This window comes from Carassius carassius, chromosome 1 (genome assembly GCF_963082965.1).
Source record: "Carassius carassius chromosome 1, fCarCar2.1, whole genome shotgun sequence".
Classification (NCBI taxonomy): Eukaryota; Metazoa; Chordata; class Actinopteri; order Cypriniformes; family Cyprinidae; genus Carassius; species Carassius carassius.
This window is the reverse complement of record NC_081755.1, coordinates 48,717,950-48,741,781: the sequence shown is the minus strand read 5'-3', so window position 1 is coordinate 48,741,781 and position 23,832 is coordinate 48,717,950. Positions and strand designations below refer to the sequence as shown.

Below are 23,832 nucleotides of genomic sequence, written 5' to 3'. Positions count from 1 at the left end.
TGAGGACACGCCCCCTGCTTTACATACTGTAGAACAGATGCACACAGGTGAGAGAGATGAAGAGGAGTTGTTTTGCTCCATTAATAATTGAACACGTCATAAAAACATATAAAACATATAATTTTGTTTTGATATTTTTAGGATTGACTTTATTATTTTATATATATATTATTATTTGTATGTATATGTATTATATATATTATTTGTATCGTTATTCTTTTCTTAAAAGTTCTTTATTTTGACTTTTAATGACTTTTACATTTTTAATGTATCAATTTCTTGATTTAGTCGCTTTTTAGTAAAGTGTTTTTATTGTTTTTATTTAAAACATTATTAATTTTAATGTAGTTATTAAAGTTTTTGTTTTATTTTGTTTTATTTTATTTAAATTTCTTAATATTTTTTTTCCTTTTTTAGTAAGTGCTTTTTATTGTTTTTATATTACAATAATTTATTTACTTAACTTTACATTTTCCTGATTTCATTAATTTTAATATATTACTTTTGTATTTATTTATAAATGTTATTTTAAGTTCAAAGTTTTATTTTGATTTATTTTATTATTATAACCTAGGTGCTTTTCATTGTTTTACTATTTTAAAGAATTATTTAATTTTAATTTGACATTTTAAGGATTTTATTAAAAACCCTTTACTTCCATTATTCATAAGTTATTGCTATTTTATCGCATCTTTTTTTTATGCTACTATGCACGATGTGTCTTATAAGTTCACATTTATTGCATATAACAGCATCACTTATAAAACCCAGGAGCTTCTTCTACAGCAAAGACACAAAATGAGTTTCAATCACAGGAAACGATCCCCAGAAAATAATCACCATAATAAAGGTCAAAGGTTTCGCTCTGCTCTGATGTGACCAAACATCAGAAGCCAGACGTGATTTCATTAAATAATGAAGATTCCACGCTTTACCTGTTGTTTCTGCAGCAGAGGTCATGGGGTCAGAGGTCAGCGCTCCTGTGGAGGTCACAGACGGGGTCATGTGTCCGGAGACGCCCCCCTCACACTACACCGATGAGCCCCGTTCCCATGGAAGCAGCAGCCGTCGCCATGGAAGCAGCCTCCGGCAGATGCACTCATGTCCTGAGCTCAGTGACCCGGCCGCCTCACATCCCATAATGCCCTCGGACGGCAGTCAGGAGCTGCTGACGGAGATGATGGACCTGTTCCAGAGCCTGGACCTGCTGGGAGGCAGTCTGACAGACCTCCAGGAGCTGGACTGGAGCGACCCCGAGCCCGAACTGCAGAACCAGGAGCAGGAAGACAGCAGCGTGACCCGCAGGGGGCATCCCGTCAGGAGTCTGGTGGAGTGGGTCAAGTCCACCGTCTAAACACAGTCTGGACCAGTGATGGACCAAAACCACTGCCAATCATCTGATTAAAAATAGTAGTTCAGTGCACGTAACACAATGCCAAAGTCAGGTGATTTCAGTAAACAAGGCTTTGTTACTCATAACGGTTTCCATATGTTTTGAAATTTGAATGGTTTGGAATCAAGCGAGTTCATTGAGAACCACTGAACCAGCATCTTAGCAATTAGTATTAGTATTTTTAGTGAGACATTTGTGTAGTTAAAAGGATGAGTAGTCTCAAACAACCAAATCAAATGAATAATGCATATTTTTAAAATGCAAGTTATACAGACACTTCATATTTAACTGTATTGCATTTAATATATAATAATCTAAAGAAAGCATTAGCATTGGGTTTGTAAAAGCTGTTTGTTTGCGTGATTTGGCATGTGTTTTTGTTGTCTTTACACAGTTTTGTCCAGCAGGTGTCACCAGCGCGTGCTGTTTCGAGCGATTCGAACAAGAATCATTTTAGCAACCGGTTCAATTGATTCGAAGCTTGAAAAAGGTTTGTTTGTCCCATCACTGCTCTGGACCAAAGCTCACCTGTCATCTCAGAAATAACAGAAGATTATTATAATATATTATGAAGTATATTCAATAATGATTTGTTATAAAATAGTGAATTTGAAACATATTTTATTTAAAATATATTGTATCTTTTTTAGTAAACGTTTTATTGAAGTTATTTATTTACCTAGTTTTTGTTTGTTTGTTTTTTTATTCATGATTTTTTAGTGGCTTGTTTTGCTTTTATGATTTGATTCATTTTGAATAAGCCTTTTATTTTAATTATGTATATTTGTATTATTCATTTTAATTGTACTTGTTTATAATTTTTTTTTTTCAAAATGTAAAATGTATTTACTTGAATTGTACATTTTTATGGTCTTATTATTTTTAATTACAAAATGTACATTAATTTTACATTTAAAATATTTTGGAAATATTTTAAATAATAATAATATTATTATTATTATTAACTAAATTAATTGTCTTTATAAAAATTTTAAAATATATTGGCCATCAAACATTTGATGATGGTCTGTTGTTACACTTGTTTTTATATATATATATATATATATATATATATATATATATATATATATATATATATATATTACAGGTTTATAGAAACCCTGCAGCATTATTCGACTGTAGGCTGTGTACTGTACAAATCAATTGTAAAGATAAAGATCTATTTTGTATCTTGTTTTGTTAAAAGAATAAATATACTTGTTTTAAGTTTATTTCTCTGTGATTATTACCTCATGTTTACCAGAAGTTAGTTTGAAATAATAATAACAAGAACACATAAGAAACCAAATGAACTTAAATGATTACAGTAGGCCTATTTTCTAAAGTATATATAATTTATATTTGACTACATACTGTATACAGGGTCCACACAGACCTGTTCCAAGTGTAATCTCGACTCGTCTGATGGTTTGAGCTGGGTCTGTGCTGTCTGGAGTGTTTCTGGGTGATGTTTGCTGTGTTTCTGGGTGTTTGTCTCTTTAAGTGTCAGTCGTGGGTGTGAATATGGCGGAGGACAGCGAGTCTTCAGCTGGTGAGTGGAAATAAAAGCGCAATATATATGTGTACGCAGTCACGATCAAATGACTGAAGGACGGAGTGTATCGCGCAGGGTCACGTGATTCCGCGTCTTCATCACACCTCACCTTACAAACATTACTGCAGGACAGTTAAAGGGACACGGGTTTATTTGAATGAAAATCATTTTCATGTCACACAGTATTGTTTATCCTGTAAAAAATGACCATAGATGTCTTATTGAGAACTGTTTGCTCCTGCTTCTATTTTGTCAATTTATCTGAACATTTTTACTCGGATTCTTATGATAGAAACGTCTAGAAATCAAAGGGATCCGCGAAAATCATTTTGTTTTGCATTCCTGTTTATTCATTTACTTTATAGCATTGTCATTTTGTCTTTTTAATTGTATTATTAAGGAGTTAATAGGAGATTATTTTCTCCCATTAATATGCTGCAGGTCTTCAGATAAAAAACTAAAGCTGATTTGATAAAGGCTAGCTGCAATCAGTTTGCCATGATAAAATAAACCCATTATGCTTAAAAATCTATTTCTAATAGACATGTAGCTATTGAGTTTGTCTAAAAAACATTTTTGCATTCTTATTTCTGTATTTACGTTTTATTTTATTGCATTTTATGTTATTTTTATTTCTTTGTATTTATTTCAGTATTTCATTCTGAATGGCTACATTAGTTTTTATTGCAGGGCCACGATCCTAGAATATCATTTAACTGCAAGATGAATTATATTGCATTCCTGTTTTAGTCTGTTTGTTTGCTTCTTTATTGTTCCATTTTATATAGGCCTATATATACATAATACATATACAGAGCACACACAGATAATATGTAAACAAAAACTTTTATTTTGGATGAGATTAATCGTTATTAATCATTTAATAGACAGCTCTACTTTGAATTAATATAAATATCATAATAGTACCTTTTTAATGCATTTTTATTACTATTAATTACTTTATACATGTAAATCAGGTTTAGTTTTATTGAGTCCTGTATTGAATCCTGTATCACGATTAATCACATCCAAAATAAAAGTTTTTGTTTACATAATATCTTTGTGTGCTCTGTATACTTATTATTTATATATAGGCCTATTTTATTACACACATAGCCTACAGTATATATTATGGGTTTTTTAAACATGTATTTACATGTAGCCTATATATTTATATTCATATAATTTTATATTATATAAAAATATATTTAATATGCTAACAACATTTTTCTTAAATATATACATGCATGTATGTGTATTTATACATAAGCCTATACAAAATAAATATACAAACTGCACACTCATGTATACAATTTTTTTTAAATGTATTTTTGTAACGTAATTAATCGCGATTAATCGTTGGCCGGGACTTTAATATAATCAGGTGTTTGTTGTCTCAGGCGGGTTGGCTGAGGTCCGGATGGTTTTGTTGGGTCAGACGGGTTCAGGTCGGAGTTCATCTGGAAACACGATTCTGGGTCGCTCCGCCTTCTGGTCGGATGTGTCGCCCCTGTCGGTCACCAGCCGGTGTCAGCGTTCAGGGGGCGTGGTGGATGGGCGGAGCATGCGGCTGATTGACACCCCGGGGTTCTTCCACACCTGTCTGAGCCCGGATGAGGTGCGCGCGGAGCTGAGCCGGTGTGTGGAGCTGAGCGCGCCCGGACCGCACGTGTTCCTGCTGGTGCTGCGCGCCGGACGCGTGACGCGCGAGAGCAGCGCAGCTCTGGACTGGGTCAGCGCTGCGTTCGGACCGCAGGCACTCCGCTTCACCGCGGTCCTGATCACGAGCGGCGACGCGCTCGGAGCCAAACCCGCGGACGTCTTCCTGAAGGAGAGCAAGGAATTATGGGAGTTTGTGTGCAGCTGCGCAGGCGGCTATCACGTGTTTGACAACACTAAAGGTACCGCACATAACCAACAATAATGGAAGCTTGTTTTCACAGTGGGTTAAAATATATAAATAATTAAATAAAATAAGGTAAGTGCAACATTTAATCTCGCAATTCTGACTTTTTTTTTGTCCTGAATTTTTCAATAAAACAGCATCGCGTGCTGGTGCGCAGGCCATTGAGCTCTTGTCTGGACATCCCGAGTTCGAACACTGGCTTGACCTTTCCCGATCCCATCCCCCAATTCACTTCCTGTCGACCTATACTGTTCTTTCTACTGTAAATCCTAAAAAACAGAACTGAATTGCAAGATATAAAATCTAAACATAGACAGTGCTTACTAGCCTAAACCAGGAATAGGCCACAGTTAAGCTAGGACATTTAAAGGCAGGGTAGGTAATAAATGTATAAACAACTTTCTTCCAAATTTGTTTAAACTTTCTATATATATCAATGCATAATTAAAATGTAAGTACTCTGATAAAAAGAGTATAAAAATCGAGTGACTCTAGACCGTTTAATCTGTATTAAACATAGCTCATTATTTCCATTTCGGGACGAAACATAGGATTGGCTTAGGCGACTGTCACTCTCTCGCAACCATGGAAACCACCCTTTTGTCACACATGACCTGCCCACTTGCGCGCGCACGTTTGATTTGAGGAATTCAACAGGCACGGATCCTAGGAATACCAAAACAATGGCAGAGAAACAGCAAGCAAAATTCACAGTACCAGCCTATGCAGTTAGTGAAGGCAAACCAGGCAAAAAAAGGAAGACCGTAACAGTACAAGAAAAGGCAATGAACAAAAAGTCTTTGGATAAACAAAGAAATAAAATGCGAGTTAATATCGGCGTGGCTTTCCAGCGATGGCGAGAACTGAGGGAACTCAAGGGGCTGAAAAGTGACTCCTTGATGGCTTTATTTCTGCTGGACAGGTAAATCTTTCTTTTTGTATTTTGATCATACATATTTTTTTCATGAAGCATGTGTATATATATATAGCTAACATAACATTACTTAGCGAGCCGTAGTAGAGACGATAAATAATCTATAGGAGCCCAGAAGGGAGGGGGTGGAGTGAATGGAAATGAGAGAGTCGTGAGAGGTCTACAGTCACTCGATTTTTATACTTTCTTTTTCAGAGTACTTACATTTTAATTATGTATTGATATATAAATAAAGTTTAAACAAATTTGGAAAAAAAGTTTTTTATACATTTTTTTTTTTACCTACCTACCTATGTGTGTACTTGTACTGTTACTGTCTTCCTTTTTTTGCCTGGTTTGCCTTCACTAACTGCATAGGCCGGTACTGTGAATTTTGCTTGCTGTTTCTCTGCCATTGTTTTGGTATTCCTAGGATCCGTGCCTCTTGAATTCCTCAAATCAAACGTGCGCGCACAAGTGGGCAGGTCATGTGTGGCAAAAGGGTGGTTGCCATGGTTGCGAGAGAGTGACAGTCGCCTAAGCCAATTCTTTGTTTCGTCCCGAAATGGAAATAATGAGCTGTGTTTAATACAGATTAAACGGTCTAGAGTCACTCGATTTTTATACTCTTTTTATCAGAGTACTTACATTTTAATTATCCATTGATATATATAGAAAGTTTAAACAAATTTGGAAGAACGTTGTTTATACATTTATTACCTACCCTGCCTTTAAGAAAAAAAACAAAGGCACTGACATGTTTTAAAACCAGTCAGTGCAAGTTTCCTTTAGTTGAAACAGCTCAGATTTACATTTTAGTCTGGGCCTTGTCTGTGAAACCGGAGGATAAATTAATACTGAGAATGAGTATTGCGAAACAGATTTAAACTCAGAATTGTGAAATTTACACTCGCAATATATAAAGAGAACTGTGAGATGTAACCTCAGAATCATGAGATATTTATGGAAAGCTGCAAGACATGAACTGAAAATTGTGAGATATAAACTCAGAATTGCGATTAGCAGAATTGAATGATAATAACAAAAGATTTTGAGATATTAATGCAGAATTGTGAAATATTATCTAGAGATGCACAATAAATATTGGCCGATATTTAATGCGCATCTTGTCAGTAATATCAATTCTGTAATCAGCGGTAAATCTCTAGTCTATGATCTCTACATGTGCGTGATTTCACGTGAGCAGCGTTTACCACACGGAGCCGTTGTTCACTGCTGCACAAAACATGCACTGAATTACAGAACCGGCTTTACTGACAAGATGCGCATTAAATATCGGCGATATTTATCGGCATACCTAATATAAACTCAAAATTGTGATTAACTCAGAATTGCTAGACAAAATATGTGCAATATAAATAAATATGCAATATAAAGTAAAAATTGGAAGATATGAATAGAACTGAAATATATTCAAAATTGTGTGACATAATCTCAGAGTTGCAAGATATTTTCAGATTTGTGAGATACACTACAGTGCCTTGTGGAAGTATTCATACCCCTTCAGTTTTCTCATGTTTTGTTATATTGCTGCCTTATGTTCAATTGCTTTAAATGACTTTTTCCACATCAGTCTACACTCCACACACCATACTGACAACACAAAAACTGAATTGGCACAACTTTGTAAATGTAAAAAACTGAAATATTCTGCCATTCTTCTCCTCATCTCTTCACCTCTCGAGCTCTGTCAGGTTGGATGGGGGCCGATGTATATCTTCAGGTTTCTTTGATTGGGTTCAAGCTCAGAATTGTGAGATACTAATTTTAAAATGTCAAGATAAAATGGATGAAATATAAACAGAATTGTGTGATATAAACTCAGAATTGCAAGATATTAGCAAATCTCAACTGCTTGATTTCTTGTTTTGTTGTAAAGTGTATTTTCTCTCACAGCTCTGATAAATGTGACTTAAGGCATAAAGAGATGAAGGTATTAATTAACACGAATCTGTTTGAAACGGTGTGTATTGTGAAGAGCACTGCCAATATAAATGTGACTTGACTAAAGGTGCCGAGGAGAAGTCGCAGGTCACCGAGCTGCTGAAGAAGATGGATCTGCTGATGGAGCGTAACGCAGGAGCGCATTACACTGCTGACATGCTGCTGCAGGCTGACACTGCTGTACGCCACACGCAGCAGAGGATTCTGGGAGACGATCAGGAGGAGGATGAAGAGGCCAGGAAGAGGACAGAGGGTCTGTTCTGGTACGAGATGCTGACGGCTATGGGCCGCGGTGCGGTGGAGGCATCCGGCGTGATGGAGAAGGGGAAGGGCAAAGGGAAGAAGGTCAAAGCTGTGCAGAGGGTGGCAGCCATCGCCTCTACACCGCTGTCAATCACAAGCGCTGCTAAAGTGATGGGCGGAGCCATGAGAGAGGGAACCAAAGTACTGTACAAACACAAGAAGATGCTCCTGCACTAACACACACACACACACACACACACTTCAGAGACCTTAAGAAATACGATATGAATAAGCAGACAAAAATATGCATCATCATCATCAACACTTCCTCTAGATGTGATCAAATGTTTGCACTACAAAATAATGCATGAATCTCCCCAACAAAACACATAATAATAATAATAATTATAAAATAATCTCACAAAATATCCAGGGCATCTGCACCAAAATCAAGAAAATAGGGCCTATTCTAAGACCATTAATAATTTTTTTTTGTGTGTGATATGTAATAAAGCTCTTTCAAAACATACTAGTATGCATATTTAAAAAAAACAATTTCAATGTATTTTAATTAAAAGTATTTGTTATATATAAATATATACATACACACAAAATGTAGCTATAATACATGTACATATTTAGATGTTCTTAATTTCATTTATGCTGATTTTGTTTTGTAGACAAGAAAATGCAAAAAAATGACTGCTTTATGACTTAATTTATGACTGCTTGAATGTTAACGTCTGTTTAATCATCACAAATGTCTGACTCACTTAATGAATGAATAAAGAATGATGAAATAAAGAGGCGTGACCCAGAGATGGACTGAAGTGTGAATGGACTCTCATGAACACAAGAAACTCTTTATTGGCATGCTTTATAAAAACCAGGGCAGATAAACTGTCCATCTTCATTTAAAAAAATCATGTCTTTGCCAGACATCTGTTAACTGTTATTCTCAGACTGAAATGTGGTTTATACAAAACATTCATGATCTTCTCAGGTATATTGGCACAAAAACACTTAAAGATTCAAATCAAACGTCCCTTTACAGAATGAAAAACAATTTAGAGTTGGTCATAAAATGATGTACTACAGAGAAAATAAAACAGGAGAATAAAGAAGGAAATAAGAATAAACGAGGAAAGCAAACTATGAACGACAGAATGTAGAGTGTTTCTCACACACACACATAAACAGACACGTCCTCAACACACTTCATGAACAGAAACACATTAAGGCATCAAAGACGAGACACGTCCAGCAGATGTGATCACTGTAAGGCACATTTACACCAGCCACACGTGCAGCTCAAAAACAAGAGCTACAGCGGCGGCCGGTGATGATGATGTCACAACTGGGTGTGGCCTAATGCAGGGGCGGGGCCTGATCCAACAACTCACACCGGCATCGGCAAAGTCATCTTTCCACTTCCTCTCAGCACTGCAGATAGATAGAAAACACACACACGCAAAACATTGAGCTTATATCTATTTTCATGAAATGATTAGATGGTTTATTGATCAAAGTTGTGAGATGTTTGCTGACCTCTGGTGAAGTACAGATAGAAGAAATCGCAGTAGAAGATGGTCTGCACGACACCGGACACCACGGCGATCTGGTCGAAGAATCCCTCCACGTGATAGCGCCACACCCAGTTAGCGAGGTACAGCGTGCGGTACAGGCCCAGGAAGAACAGGTAGTGTGTAGTGATGGACTCGGCCTCGCCTGTCTTAGTGATCATGAAGAGCTGCGGCAGGATGGCCACCGACTCCAGATAGATGGAGAACGTCCACAGTATCTACACAAACACAGAGATCGGTCACGGCAATCGTTCATCATCTGAGAAACCAAAATTCTCTTGATCTTTCAAAATATAAGAGGACATTTTATTGTAAAAACATCCTATTGTTAGTCTAAAACTGCTTATATTAAAGCCAGTCTGCCAAAACAACAGTAGATCCTACATCACTACCTGTTTAGCCCCGCCCGCCGATCCTACATCACTGCCTGTTTAGCCCCGCCCGCCGATCCTACATCAATGCCTGTTTAGCCCCGCCCGTCGATCCTACATCACTGCTTGTTTAGCCCCGCCCTCCGATCCTACATCACTACTTGTTTAGCCCCACCCGCCGATCCTACATCACTGCCTGTTTAGCCCCGCCCACCGATCCTACATCACTGCCTGTTAAGCCCTGCCCGCCGATCCAACATCACTGCCTGTTTAGCCCCGCCCGTCGATCCTACATCACTGCCTGTTTAGCCCTGCCCGCTGATCCTACATCACTGCCTGTTTAGCCCCGCCCGTCGATCCTACATCACTGCCTGTTTAGCCCTGCCCGCTGATCCTACATCACTGCCTGTTTAGCCCCGCCCGCTGATCCTACATCACTACCTGTTTAGCCCCGCCCGCCGATCCTACATCACTACCTGTTTAGCCCTGCCCGCTGATCCTACATCACTACCTGTTTAGCCCTGCCTGCTGATCCTACATCACTACCTGTTTAGCCCTGCCCGCTGATCCTACATCACTACCTGTTTAGCCCCGCCCGCCGATCCTACATCACTACCTGTTTAGCCCTGCCCGCTGATCCTACATCACTGCCTGTTTAGCCCCGCCACCCGATCCTACATCACTACCTGTTTAGCCCTGCCCGCTGATCCTACATCACTACCTGTTTAGCCCTGCCTGCTGATCCTACATCACTACCTGTTTAGCCCTGCCCGCTGATCCTACATCACTACCTGTTTAGCCCTGCCCGCTGATCCTACATCACTGCCTGTTTAGCCCCGCCCGTCGATCCTACATCACTGCCTGTTTAGCCCCGCCACCCGATCCTACATCACTACCTGTTTAGCCCCGCCACCCGATCCTACATCACTACCTGTTTAGCCCCGCCCGCCGATCCTACATCACTACCTGTTTATCCCTGCCCGTCGATCCTACATCACTGCCTGTTTAGCCCTGCCCGCTGATCCTACATCACTGCCTGTTTAGCCCTGCACGTCGATCCTACATCACTGCCTGTTTAGCCCCGCCCGGCGATCCTACATCACTGCCTGTTAAGCCCCGCCCGGCAATCCTACATCACTGCCTGTTAAGCCCCGCCCGCCGATCCAACATCACTGCCTGTTTAGCCCCGCCCGTCTATCCTACATCACTGCCTGTTTAGCCCTGCCCGCTGATCCTACATCACTACCTGTTTAGTCCCGCCCGCCGATCCTACATCACTACCTGTTTAGCCCTGCCCGCTGATCCTACATCACTGCCTGTTTAGCTCCGCCCGTCGATCCTACATCACTGCCTGTTTAGCCCCGCCACCCGATCCTACATCACTACCTGTTTAGCCCCGCCCGCCGATCCTACATCACTACCTGTTTATCCCCGCCCGTCGACCCTACATCACTACTTGTTTATCCCTGCCCGTCGACCCTACATCACTGCCTGTTTAGCCCTGCCCGCTGATCCTACATCACTGCCTGTTTAGCCCTGCACGTCGATCCTACATCACTGCCTGTTTAGCCCCGCCCGGTGATCCTACATCACTACCTGTTTATCCCCGCCCGCCGATCCTACATCACTACTTGTTTATCCCTGCCCGTCGATCCTACATCACTGCCTGTTTAGCCCTGCCCGCTGATCCTACATCACTGCCTGTTTAGCCCTGCACGTCGATCCTACATCACTGCCTGTTTAGCCCCGCCCGGTGATCCTACATCACTGCCTGTTAAGCCCCGCCCGCCGATCCAACATCACTGCCTGTTTAGCCCCGCCCGTCTATCCTACATCACTGCCTGTTTAGCCCTGCCCGCTGATCCTACATCACTACCTGTTTAGCCCCGCCCGCTGATCCTACATCACTGCCTGTTTAGCCCCGCCCGTCGATCCTACATCACTGCCTGTTTAGCCCCGCCCGTCGATCCTACATCACTGCCTGTTTAGCCCTGCCCGCCGATCCTACATCACTACCTGTTTAGCCCCGCCCGCCGATCCTACATCACTACCTGTTTAGCCCCGCCCGCTGATCCTACATCACTACCTGTTTAGCCCCGCCCGTCGATCCTACATCACTACCTGTTTAGCCCTGCCCGCCGATCCTACATCACTGCCTGTTTAGCCCCGCCCGCCGATCCTACATCACTACCTGTTTAGCCCCGCCCGCTGATCCTACATCACTACCTGTTTAGCCCTGCCCGCTGATCCTACATCACTACCTGTATAGCCCTGCCCGCTGATCCTACATCACTGCCTGTTTAGCCCCGCCCGTTGATCCTACATCACTGCCTGTTTAGCCCCGCCCGCCGATCCTACATCACTACCTGTTTAGCCCCGCCCGCCGATCCTACATCACTACCTGTTTAGCCCTGCCCGCTGATCCTACATCACTGCCTGTTTAGCCCCGCCCGTCGATCCTACATCACTGCCTGTTTAGCCCCGCCACCCGATCCTACATCACTGCCTGTTTAGCCCCGCCCATCGATTCTACATCACTACTTGTTTAGCCCCGCTCGCCGATCCTACATCACTACCTGTTTAGCCCCGCCCGCCGATCCTACATCACTACCTGTTTAGCCCTGCCCGCTGATCCTACATCACTGCCTGTTTAGCCCCGCCCGTCGATCCTACATCACTGCCTGTTTAGCCCCGCCACCCGATCCTACATCACTGCCTGTTTAGCCCCGCCCATCGATTCTACATCACTACTTGTTTAGCCCCGCTCGCCGATCCTACATCACTACCTGTTTAGCCCTGCCCGCCGATCCTACATCACTACCTGTTTAGCCCCGCCCGCCGATCCTACATCACTACCTGTATAGCCCTGCCCGCTGATCCTACATCACTGCCTGTTTAGCCCCGCCCGTCGATCCTACATCACTGCCTGTTTAGCCCCGCCACCCGATCCTACATCACTGCCTGTTTAGCCCCGCCACCCGATCCTACATCACTGCCTGTTTAGCCCCGCCCGTCGATCCTACATCACTACCTGTTTAGCCCCACCCGTCGATCCTACATCACTGCCTGTTTAGCCCCGCCCACCGATCCTACATCACTGCCTGTTTAGCCCCGCCCACCGATCCTACATCACTGCCTGTTTAGCCCCGCCCGTCGATTCTACATCACTACTTGTTTAGCCCCGCTCGCCGATCCTACATCACTGCCTGTTTAGCTCCGCCCGTCGATCCTACATCACTGCCTGTTTAGCACCGCCCACTGGTTCTACAGACGATTGGATTCTATAGACGATGCTGTGCAACTTTATTGGATCTGATATTCATCTCACAAAAAGTGTGAGTAACTTTATATTACATGCTCACTATTGCTTTGTCTGTTAAACAGATTGTCTGGTACCTACTGAGTATTTATGTGTTTTGGACCTAAATCACTTGTATCTTTGAGAAATTTAGGCTGTCAGACATACACAACTATTAGCCAATCTTAGCAGTGGGTGTTTACTTCTAAGTCTACGATCTGGCTCGCCTGTTCAAACAGAGCGTTCTGATGAGGGGGGCCAAAAATCAGAACAGAAAATAGCCTATTACTTCTAAATTATGATATATTTTTTAATGTTAAAATCTTAAAAACTTAGATGGATCTTAGAGAACAGTACAAAACAAAAAACAGAGGCAGTTGATGACCCTTTAACATCTAAAGCTCTGGGTGTTGAGCTCTGACCTCCAGCGGTGTGAAGGCATAGTTCTCCAGGAACGACAGACCGGCCACCGGCACCAGCAGGAACTCCACACGAAACGAGTCGCTCTCAGAGTCGTACGATTTCCTGAAGCGGAAGTAGATGAGGCTGACAGTGGCGTACGCCAGGACCAGAAACACCACCTGAGGGACAGACAGATCCCATCACACATCGGCAGTGTTGGGGAGTAACTAGTTACATGTAACGGCGTTACGTAATTTAATTACAAAATTATTGTAACTGTAATTAGTTACAGTTACTACGAAAAAATGAGTAATTAAATTACAGTTACTTATGAAATTTTTAACGATTACAAAGGGGATTACATTTGAATATTTACACACATCCACATACAGATTTAACTGATTTCTTTCCCAAATTGCAATGACTATTCTGAGACATACCGCCCTAATAATTTCCGGGATGCTGAAAAACAGTCATTCATAAAAACGGAATGCCTAACGCGGACGGAATATCCCACATTTTGGATGACTAAATCAAAAGTAGGTCAGTAGCCTACACTTGAATCAAAACATGACATGGACTGGTGTCTGTGAATATTAAGCCCCAAAAATGCAATATATGACTTGCACATTCTGCCTGTCTGTGGAAATCAGGCGCGGACTGGACACCGGGAGAACCAGGACAATTCCCGGTGGCCTGGCAGCCGATTTTGCCCCACTATTTAATATCATTATTGTATAATTGCCTGCCGAATGTACTACTAAAGCGATCATTTGCGAATCCGCCATTTGATAATGAAATCTCTAATAAGTCATGAAGTGTTAGTCGTGACTCGCGTGCTCTCCGCGCCTCCGCCAAAAGGTTCAGTCTGGATCAGACTCAGAGTAATCAATGCGAGAGAAAGAGAATAGAGAGAGAGAATAGAGTGGAGTGTGGAAGCGCACAGCTGGAGCAGAGAAGCAGAACTACTGTTCAGGGTTTCAGGTCAGTTTCATCTGTAAAGATGCTTTTTTGTCTTAGTTTTTTTATTTATTTAATCAAACAGCAGCACGTTGCTCATCAGTCATCACTCAAAATACTATATAAAGGCCATCATTATTATCAGTTGTAATGTTACAGTAGGAATTTAGCTGAAAAAAAATCAGATTTTTTCATAGGTTTAGGGGGAGCTACGACAGACAACAACACAACCCTTACGAAAATTAACGTTTTAATATTTAACTATAAATCCAGAGAAAATGGTTACTATTGTTTAACTGTGGTAACCAAAAATGTAAAATTATTTTACAAATGTATTTATTTAAAAATAAATACAAATCCATTTGCAAAAAAAAAAAAAAACAAGGTTATTTTACTTTTATATAGGCTAATAAAAGCATGTTTAACTTTTGTAAGGGAAAAACATGACTCATGTACAGTATTAGGATTTTTCTATAAAGGTATTGTAGTATTGTAGAGTATTGTATTGTAAAGTATAGTTTTGTTCAATCTTGAGTATTAAAGTCATGAGAGAGATGGATAACAGAGCAAAATAAAGAGACTGAAGAGAAAAATGGAAGTGAAGGTGCTAAGGAGAAAACTTTTAATTATTTTGCATGTCCCCAAATTAAAGATTTAAACCTTTTTTATGTCAGGTCCATACAAAAAAATAGTTTTGTCCATGAATTTGTTTGTATGAGTTTGAATTTTCCAGTCTGATTTTTTTTCCCAGTCCGCCCCTCCTGTAAATTAATGGCAAAGACATGGTTTCATTTACTACACATAGGCCTACTGAAGCTTGCAGTGTTTTCAACCTCTGCCGCCTCAATATAGGAGTACACGAGCACATAAACACAATTTCTAGAACTGCTCTGTGTCACTTCATGTGCATTTTACTTATTTTGAGAAAACTATCATCATATACAAAGAGACAGCAGTTTAAAAAAACACCAATGTTTCAGGAGTTTATTACACAGAATACGTCACATGCTTATTAGATAACTGTATTTAAGTTGATGTATATGCTTTTATTTATTATTCTTTAATTTTCACAAATTTAGAAAAGTAATCAAAAAGTACTCAAAAGTAATTAGTTACATTACTTTAATAAAGTAATTGAAAAAGTTACACTACTATTACATTTTAAACAGGGTAACTTGTAATCTGTAACCTATTACATTTCCAAAGTAACCTTCCCAACACTGCACATCGGTCCAGGGTCCAGCCCCACAAAGATATTCACCCAAAACATGCAACTCTGTATAAACTGAATAAATGATCAACTGTAATGCCTTCAGCATTCTGAAACAAACATTTTTAGGACTTTCTTGACTCTAAACCATAAAATGCGTAGGATTAAATTAAAATTCAATGCAAGCTCTGGCAGGCATGTAAAATTATACGAAGTGGGGCAGTCTTGCCACCTGAGCTCAACAGCGCCCCACACATTACAATGTAAATCTGTGGTCAAAAGAGGAACTGCATCACGCTCTAATTGAGAGCCATTTGGACAGTTTTCAGACAGATTTTGTGAAAAATTTTGTGTTTTATGTTTGATTTGCGATGAGACATGATCGTAGTTTCCTCACTTAAATAACTTATAATATAGTAAGTCAACATTGGAAGACAACATTAAGGCAATAATTCAATATATTAATTAGCGCGCCGCCCACGGGCTGAATGACGCAAGGACATTGGATCTGTCAAATGTGTGTGTGCATGCTTTCAGACATTAGACTATGAAGACTATAAGGTTTCTTGAGTTTATTATAAACTAGTGCTACGACTCAGAATCTGCCCCACCTTAATATATGGTCAGTAGCCGCTACTGCATCTGTCAGAGTGACCTTTCCTGGGATTCAAACCCACAACCTGCTGTTGCAAGCGTCCTGTTCTACCAGTTGAGCTGCAGGAACATAGTTTGAGTGGTCTGGCAGCTTCAGGAAACTAGATTTGGGTTCGTTGTGCACATAATTTCCAAAAGCTTTACCATGAGTTTTGCATGAGTTTAAATAAATGATAAATTATTTCAATGGGTGAACTTTAATAACAATTCAGTGCCTTCATTTGCTGAGCAATCACAACAGTTTCAAGATCAGCTGTATGTGTATGTAGCACCTCTGCCACAAAAAATTATAATTATATTAATAATTATGACAAAGCATTACAATAATAAAAAAATACAAATAATAATTATAATAATGACAGCAAGAAAAAGTAGTTTTGAAATAGTTTTGACTGCCACTGTTTCTGTCATAATTATGACTTCAACTCAATTTCTACTTTTTAAAGTCATTATTTTGACTTAATGGCATAATTTTTTACTTTGCATCTCATAATTATGACTTGGTATCTTATTATTTTGACTTTGTAACAATTCTGATGTTTTATCACTTTTAAACCCCATCAATAATGGATAGGAGTATGTCAATTGGGACCCTTTATCTTTTTTTCCCTTGTGTGGTGAAAGTGGTCAGTACCTTCATCACGGTGTTGTAGATGGAGATGAAGGATGTGAACAGATCCAGATATCTGGTGGTGAAGACCAGCGCAAACAGCACCTGAGACTTCCCAGAAATACCTGAAACGCATCAACACACACTCAGTTGTGAACAGAACAGGACACAACAGGATCTTGAGCTCCTCAAGGATCCTGGAGAACATTCAAGGCATGTTAGGTGTCTCACTCAATCAGCTGCCACGTAAACACGACACAACTCAACTTCAGCAAACGCTTGAGAGAATTTAAAGCAGACAGTCTCGTATTTAAAGCGTTTTTTATGTGTGAACGAGTCCTAAAGTAGATCCGCTCCGGTTCTGCTCCACACTCGCGGTCCCAGGCCCGGATTAATCACCAATAACACTCAATAATAAGCTCAGCTCTGTAAAAATCACACAAGTCTGTTGTTTTTCATCACTATGCTGTGCATATAGGAGTTTGTGCGTGTACCTGCGCATGATTTGGATCTCCAGATCTTCAGGAACAGAATAATGATAGCGACCAGATGACAAACATCTCCAGACAGTCGGAAGATATTCATGATATCGATCGGTGATCAGCGCTGGATCTAAAGAGTTCTGCAGCTGTTCTCAGAACAGATGTTCGCTCCAAACAAAACAAAACAAAAACTCTTTCTTTCTGCTGCTCAGCGCGTGCTCGTCATCCGGGTGCTAGCGTAAGCCTCTTAATGATTTATTACATATGCGCGACAGAATCCGAGATAGCCTAATTTACTGCAAACTCTCTCTGGTGGTCTGTGCTGGACTGTGCGCTCGCGCCGCTGATGGGTGACGTGGCTGACGGTCCTCGAGACCAGGATCCGGGTTTCCGTGCCGCGTCACAGCCTCTGCAGCGCGCGCCTTTAAAGGGAAACGCGTCAGCTTAAAAAAAGCAACGACTACAAGCTCTGTCTGTGCACTCAAAACCGCTCATTTAAATGTCAAAATATTGAGATGTTACGTAGCATAGTTAGTGAATTACACAGCTCCACCGGAATTACTCTATAATAAGCCCTTCTGCTGTTTTTGCTACATATACATAGCCCCCCCCACACACGTTTGTTTTTGTGAAAAGTGGGTTCATCCCATAGGTGTAATGGTTTTTATACTGTACATGGGTTATGTCCTCATAAGTCACCCTCTCCTTGTAATACCTGTGTCATACCCATGTCATTACACAGAGTTGTGTCCTGATATGACACAAAAACAAGAGCATATATATATATATATATATATATATATATATATATATATATATATATATATATATATATATATATATATATATATATATATATGTGTGTGTGTGTGTGTGTGTGTTTAATATGAACCAGTGGATCGCCAAAAGCTGATCTATTATGCAAATCTAAACAATTAAGGCACTATGATATATTTATGTTATTTAATAATTAGCCTAATTTATAATAGTTGTTTAAATTAATATAATAATTGATACTTTGACATCCCTTTTCTTAAAAATTGTTTAAAGTCTGAAATATGAAGTGTGGATCTTAAAAAGTTCTTTAAATCTCCTAAATTTGATTTTACAAATCCTGCAGATACCAGATTATTTTATGGCACCATTTGGAATAACCTTTTTATTTATTTATTTTTTTTTTTAAATAAGCCCTTATTAACTGTCATCTTAGGTTGTTTTGATAATATTCTGTAGGCCACTAATTAAAAAAAGACCTCTGTACATTTGTTTCTGGCAAACAATGCATTTGGGATGTTTACACTGGTTTGTTGGGGTAATATTCCTATCAACTGACAAAGATTGCCTTCTGAATTAACATTAACTGCACAAGTTTATAGCACATAGTTAATAAAATCTTTAAAAACATTATACTTTATTTTCCTTCAATAAAAAGGAAATTGAGGGAGGTGTGTGGATACACAAAGGTGTTTGGATGTGGATGTATTAATCTGACCCATTTATATAAAAGAGAAGAAATGCTGGCCCTCATCACTATCTGCCCATCCGCTCTTCATGAAGAGAGCACTGTAAATTCATGTGAAGCAGCAGATTTCACTGTATATCACAGCAAATGATGTTTTGTATTAACATATGATTTACTCATCGCTCAAAACTGAAACCTCAATGCAAACACCTGAATTATTTCAATTAAAAAAAATGTGAAAAAAAAAGTCCTATAAGAAATCTCGCTGGAATGGTTCTAAGTTATGATAGAAATTCTAATTAGAATAATATTCTTATTGGAATCATTTAGGATTTTTTCCTCCCTTTTTTATTTCTATAATAACAGATGCAAACATTCTCTGGTTTGTTTGTAGATGTATTCTAGCTCGTCGTTCTGTGATTTCAGATGGAAAACTGCTGTGACACAGAACACACAGATCCGCTGCTTTGGCTACATTCAAATCACACTTTATAAATCTCTCTAGCTCACTGAGGTTGTACATTTGCATTGTCAAGCCATTGCAGTTCAATGTGATAAATGCAAAATATGGCATGTTAAGTAAAATCACAAAATCTCAGATGGATAGGCAAAATATAGCAATGGGCTACTGCAGAATTAATAGCAACACTGGAGAATTAATTAAAAACCGCAACAGTAATTTTTAATAATAAGCGATACAGAAGTATTTATACTCTGTGAGTGTCTGTAGCAGTATTTCCTCTAGAGGACAGTAAAGCTCCCTCAAACACTGACGACAGATTAAAACCACATAATACACTCACAAAACATTCTTTACATTACAAATAAACACAAAAACAGAAGAGGATAGGCTGCACTACAGATAGGCCTAGGTAAAAAAAGAGTTTCCTGTAGTGCATCTTGGGACAAATTCCAATAGGATTTAGTGGTTTTATAGCCAACAATAGAAGACAACCAATTACCAGTAGAGACCAACAGGCACCATTTCAGTTTCCATTATAGTAAAATTTCTCATTATAACCAGTAAAGCCATTACAAATTCTGTGATGGTTTATATTGTTTTTGTTTCAGCAGGATGGGCAGTATTTCATATTTAGCAATGATGCACAAGTGATGTTCGTCTGTGATCTCTTAGTGTTTTTCACAGAATTGGGTTCTTTTTCAACGATTCAGGTCTGTTTAAATGGGCTGGATGAGTGTTGCGTGTAAACTCAGTGTGACAGAGGAGCAGTCAACCATTCGCGATCAAATTAGGAAGTTTTTTTCTTACATAACTGCGAAACGGTGTGCAAAACGGCAGAAAACGAGAGTTTCCACACGAATGCGTGAAGAGCCACAACACAAGCAACACTGAACCAGTGGAAAGAGAGAAAAAACACGGGAGAGAGAGAGAGAGAGAGAGAGAGAGAGAGAGCATGTTCTTGATTCAGACAGACTGAGAGTTGGTAATGGGAGAGAAAAACCTGGAAAACTGAGAGACGGAGAGAGACAATGGTGTCCATCAGAGGTCGTGGGAATTTATCAGGACACCCAGAGGCGATTACAAGCTATTAATACACACACACACACACACACACGTCTGGCCTCTAACAATCACTCTCTTCTCTTGTGCTGTGTCACTGTCTTTCTCACGGTAATTTAAAACATGTTTGAGAAGCAGATGTGATCTGAAGGTTTTCTTCATATAGAAACAAACAGAGCTTATGACTGAATGACTGACAGATGCAAAAATGATTAAAGATGAAACATTAGCCTAACTGTCACACCTTTCCTTTCATCTTGGGTTTTCTCTCTCATATCTGAGTGAAACTGCATCTCGTTTATATCTGAGCCCTGCGTCCTTCACCCACTGACCTCCTGCTAATGCCATCGACCCTGTGTGTGTGGTATTGAGGTTTTGGGTCGTGTCCCGTTTGAGTCAGAGAGGATCACCTGTCTGTCTGAGCGTCTCTTCTGCTTAGTAAGGGTTCTAATAGGCCTACAGCATATCAAAACATATGACCAATTTATTCATTCATTTACTAATCTTTTAGTTTATGATGTGAATCTGTCTGTTGGATTTTTAATTATTCTTTATAGTTTCCTAGGCTATCGAACTGACTGCATTTGGACTGCAAAGATTCGCTGAATATATCCCAGCAGGTATTTTGGCATAGGCTATATATAAACATTTATTCATAAACACACACACACACACACACACACACACACACACACACACACACACACATACTATAGGCCTATTGCCAAAATGAACAGGTTTGACTATAATAACTTCCATGAGTACAAATCTTAATGTTAAACAAATTATATTGGATAGAATAGTGTGCTTCCAATTGTAAAGCAACAGTTTGGACAGGACCTTTTTCTATTCTAACATGACAAGGCCTCATAAGGCAAGTTTCAAAACTAAATGATGGATTCAGTCAGTGTGGAAGAACCTGAGTGAACTTTTTGCAGACCAGTGAAGTTCTTCCACACTGACTGAATCCATCATTTAGTTTTGAAACTTGCCTTATACACATGAGGCATCATCATGTTAAAACTGTTTGTCTGTCCAAACTGTTGCTATAAAATTAGAAGCACACATGCTTTAACATTAAGATTTGTACTCATGGAAATTACTAAAGTAATCTAACCTGTTCAAGAGAAGGGGGTGTTCCAACACTTTTGACAAGTCTACAGTAGCTTTATAGAGAGAGAGAGAGATAGAGAGAGAATTAAAGTAGCTTATACTGTGAATTGTGCATTAAAACAACAAAAGCATTATTTGTTCTTTCTTCCTGATTAATAGGCCTCTTTCCATCATAATGTCCTAACAGGATCCTGCCTCACTCCTCCTCTCGTCTCAGCTCGTCTCTCTCTTTGGTGTTTTCTCCCACACACACTCCTACTGTCACTCCACGGCTGTCATATGTTCAGATCTCTCCCACCTCCTCATGCAGGCCTCCATCGCCAAAAATACAAGAGCTCGCACAACAACGGCGCGTCTCCATAGAAACCATGCAGTGGTCGCTTTTAAAATCTCTGAAAGGAAATAATCAGGACAGAAACACAGATCGATCAGAGGTCATAAAACCAGCGTTCACAGACGTTCACGGTCGAAGTTGAACTTTTCAAACAGTGTTTTAGTAAACGCTCGGATACATTGGAATGTCTCATTTCTGTAGAGGTTTAGTCTCCTCAAGATGTTAAAAATAGGTTATATATTGTGTTCCTGTGGCTCAGTGGTAGAGCATTGAGTTAGCAGCACAAGGTTGTGGGTTTGATTACCAGGGAACACATGTTAGGTAAATAATGTTAGACTGAATACACTGTAAGTTGCTTTGGATAAAAGTGTCCGCTAAATGCATAAAATAATAATAATAATAAAATATATATATATATATATATATATATATATATATATACACACACACACACACACATATATATATACACACACACATATATATATACATATACATATATATACATATATATACATATACATACATGTATATATATATATATATATATATATATATATATATATATAGGCAATGACGGTTCCATAAAGAACCTTTAACACCCGTGGAATCTTTTCAGTGCACAAAAGATTCTTTATAGTGAATAAGTTCTGAAAATGAGTTCAAATAAGTTTGGTTGTACCCCTGTTGAAAGGCGGTGATCCAACCATTTTAAATAATTATAGACCGATTTCGAAGCTATCAGCTGTGGCTAAAATTTTAGAATCTATTGTTACCGAACAGCTAAAGGAATTTTTAATTAACAATAGCATTTTATCTAGGTTTCAGTCCGGTTTCAGAAAAAATCATAGCACAGTAACTGCTACTATGAAAGTTTTAAATGACATTACCTGCGCCCTAGATACTGGAAGATCATGTGCTGCAATGTTTATTGATTTGACTAAAGCTTTCGATACCGTCAATCATGGTATTCTTTTGTCGCGTTTACATTGTATCTTTCTGAAACCGCATTAGGTTGGATTAGGAACTATTTAAAGAATAGGTGTCAAAGAGTGCAAATTAAGGGGTCTCTTTCTGATAAGCTCACCATTGAATCTGGTGTGCCACAGGGGTCCATTTTGGGTCCCCTGTTGTTTACATTATATATTAACAATCTTGGTGATAATCTATCAGACGCAAGTTTTCATTTATATGCCGACGATACCATTATTTATTGTTTTGCATCTTCTATTGACAATTGCATTTTAAAGTTGCACAAAGCATTTGAATTAGTTCAGCGTAACCTATTTTCTTTAAAATTAGTCCTGAATGATAAGAAAACAAGAAAACTTTTCTAGGAAACACAAGTTTGATTCTTCTCCCCCACCTCTTTACACTCTACAAGGTAATTCTATAGAACTGGTCTCCTCTTACAAATATCTAGGGTTTGTGTTGGAAGAGGACTTATCATTCAAGTTACATGTTAAACAACTGTTGTCTAAGTTAAGGTTGCAGCTGGGGTTTTATTTTCGGAATAGTGCATGTTTTTCACAGTCAGCCAGGAGAAAGTTGGTGGAATCTACTTTCTTACCTATCTTAGATTATGGAGATGTTTTTTACAGAAATACCACTAAAGCTCTCTTACAATCATTAGATTCTGTTTATCACTCTGCTCTAAGATTTATAACTTGCACAAAATATCACACTCATCATTGTGCACTGTATGAAATGGTAGGTTGGCCTTCACTTCATATAAGAAGGTACAAGCACTGGCTCATACTTGTGTACAAGGCATTAGTTGGCCAGCTTCCTCAATATATGAATAGTCTAATAACTTTTAATAGTCAAGGGTATAATCTACGTTCAAGTAGATATAT

At 39.4% G+C, this 23,832-nt stretch overlaps 3 protein-coding genes across 9 annotated transcripts in view; 2 read left to right on the top strand and 1 right to left on the bottom strand.

Moving 5' to 3' along the window:
- Nucleotides 1-1,462, top strand: part of LOC132156342 (ankyrin repeat and fibronectin type-III domain-containing protein 1-like) — a 23,037-nt gene extending 21,575 nt beyond the window's left edge. For 3 of the 4 annotated variants that reach the window (XM_059565351.1, XM_059565429.1, XM_059565520.1), the window contains 2 exons: nt 1-47; nt 951-1,462. The exon at nt 1-47 is cut by the window's left edge and continues 131 nt beyond it. In XM_059565351.1, the coding sequence (XP_059421334.1) occupies nt 1-47; nt 951-1,354 (451 nt within the window). In that variant the 3' untranslated portion in view covers nt 1,355-1,462. The remainder of the gene's footprint in view (nt 48-950) is intronic. The other variant, XM_059565473.1, reaches the window with a different exon arrangement.
- Nucleotides 1,463-2,871: 1,409 nt separating this feature from the next.
- Nucleotides 2,872-8,794, top strand: LOC132095561 (GTPase IMAP family member 9-like). The gene is made up of 3 exons (XM_059500720.1): nt 2,872-2,945; nt 4,349-4,849; nt 7,800-8,794. The coding sequence occupies exons 1-3, from the start codon at nt 2,918-2,920 to the stop codon at nt 8,210-8,212; spliced, it is 942 nt and encodes a 313-aa protein (XP_059356703.1). The 5' UTR covers nt 2,872-2,917; the 3' UTR covers nt 8,213-8,794.
- Nucleotides 8,795-8,814: 20 nt separating this feature from the next.
- Nucleotides 8,815-23,832, bottom strand: part of LOC132096907 (ER lumen protein-retaining receptor 3-like) — a 54,903-nt gene continuing 39,885 nt past the window's right edge. For 2 of the 4 annotated variants that reach the window (XM_059502714.1, XM_059502772.1), the window contains exons 4-7: nt 17,088-17,188; nt 13,650-13,808; nt 9,524-9,776; nt 8,817-9,418 (exon numbers count right to left, since the gene is read on the bottom strand). In XM_059502714.1, the coding sequence (XP_059358697.1) occupies nt 9,375-9,418; nt 9,524-9,776; nt 13,650-13,808; nt 17,088-17,188 (557 nt within the window). In that variant the 3' untranslated portion in view covers nt 8,817-9,374. Of the gene's footprint in view, nt 9,419-9,523; nt 9,777-13,649; nt 13,809-17,087; nt 17,189-17,557; nt 18,064-23,832 lie in introns of those variants that run through there. The other 2 variants (XM_059502671.1, XM_059502621.1) reach the window with 2 other exon arrangements.

Excerpts from the sequence above, each read along its gene's own strand:
- LOC132095561 (XM_059500720.1), top strand. The coding sequence starts at position 2,918 with ATGGCGGAGGACAGCGAGTCTTCAGCTG. Across the intron at positions 2,946-4,348 it reads GGACAGCGAGTCTTCAGCTG|GCGGGTTGGCTGAGGTCCGG; the intron begins GTGAGTGGAAAT and ends TTGTTGTCTCAG. Across the intron at positions 4,850-7,799 it reads CGTGTTTGACAACACTAAAG|GTGCCGAGGAGAAGTCGCAG; the intron begins GTACCGCACATA and ends ACTTGACTAAAG.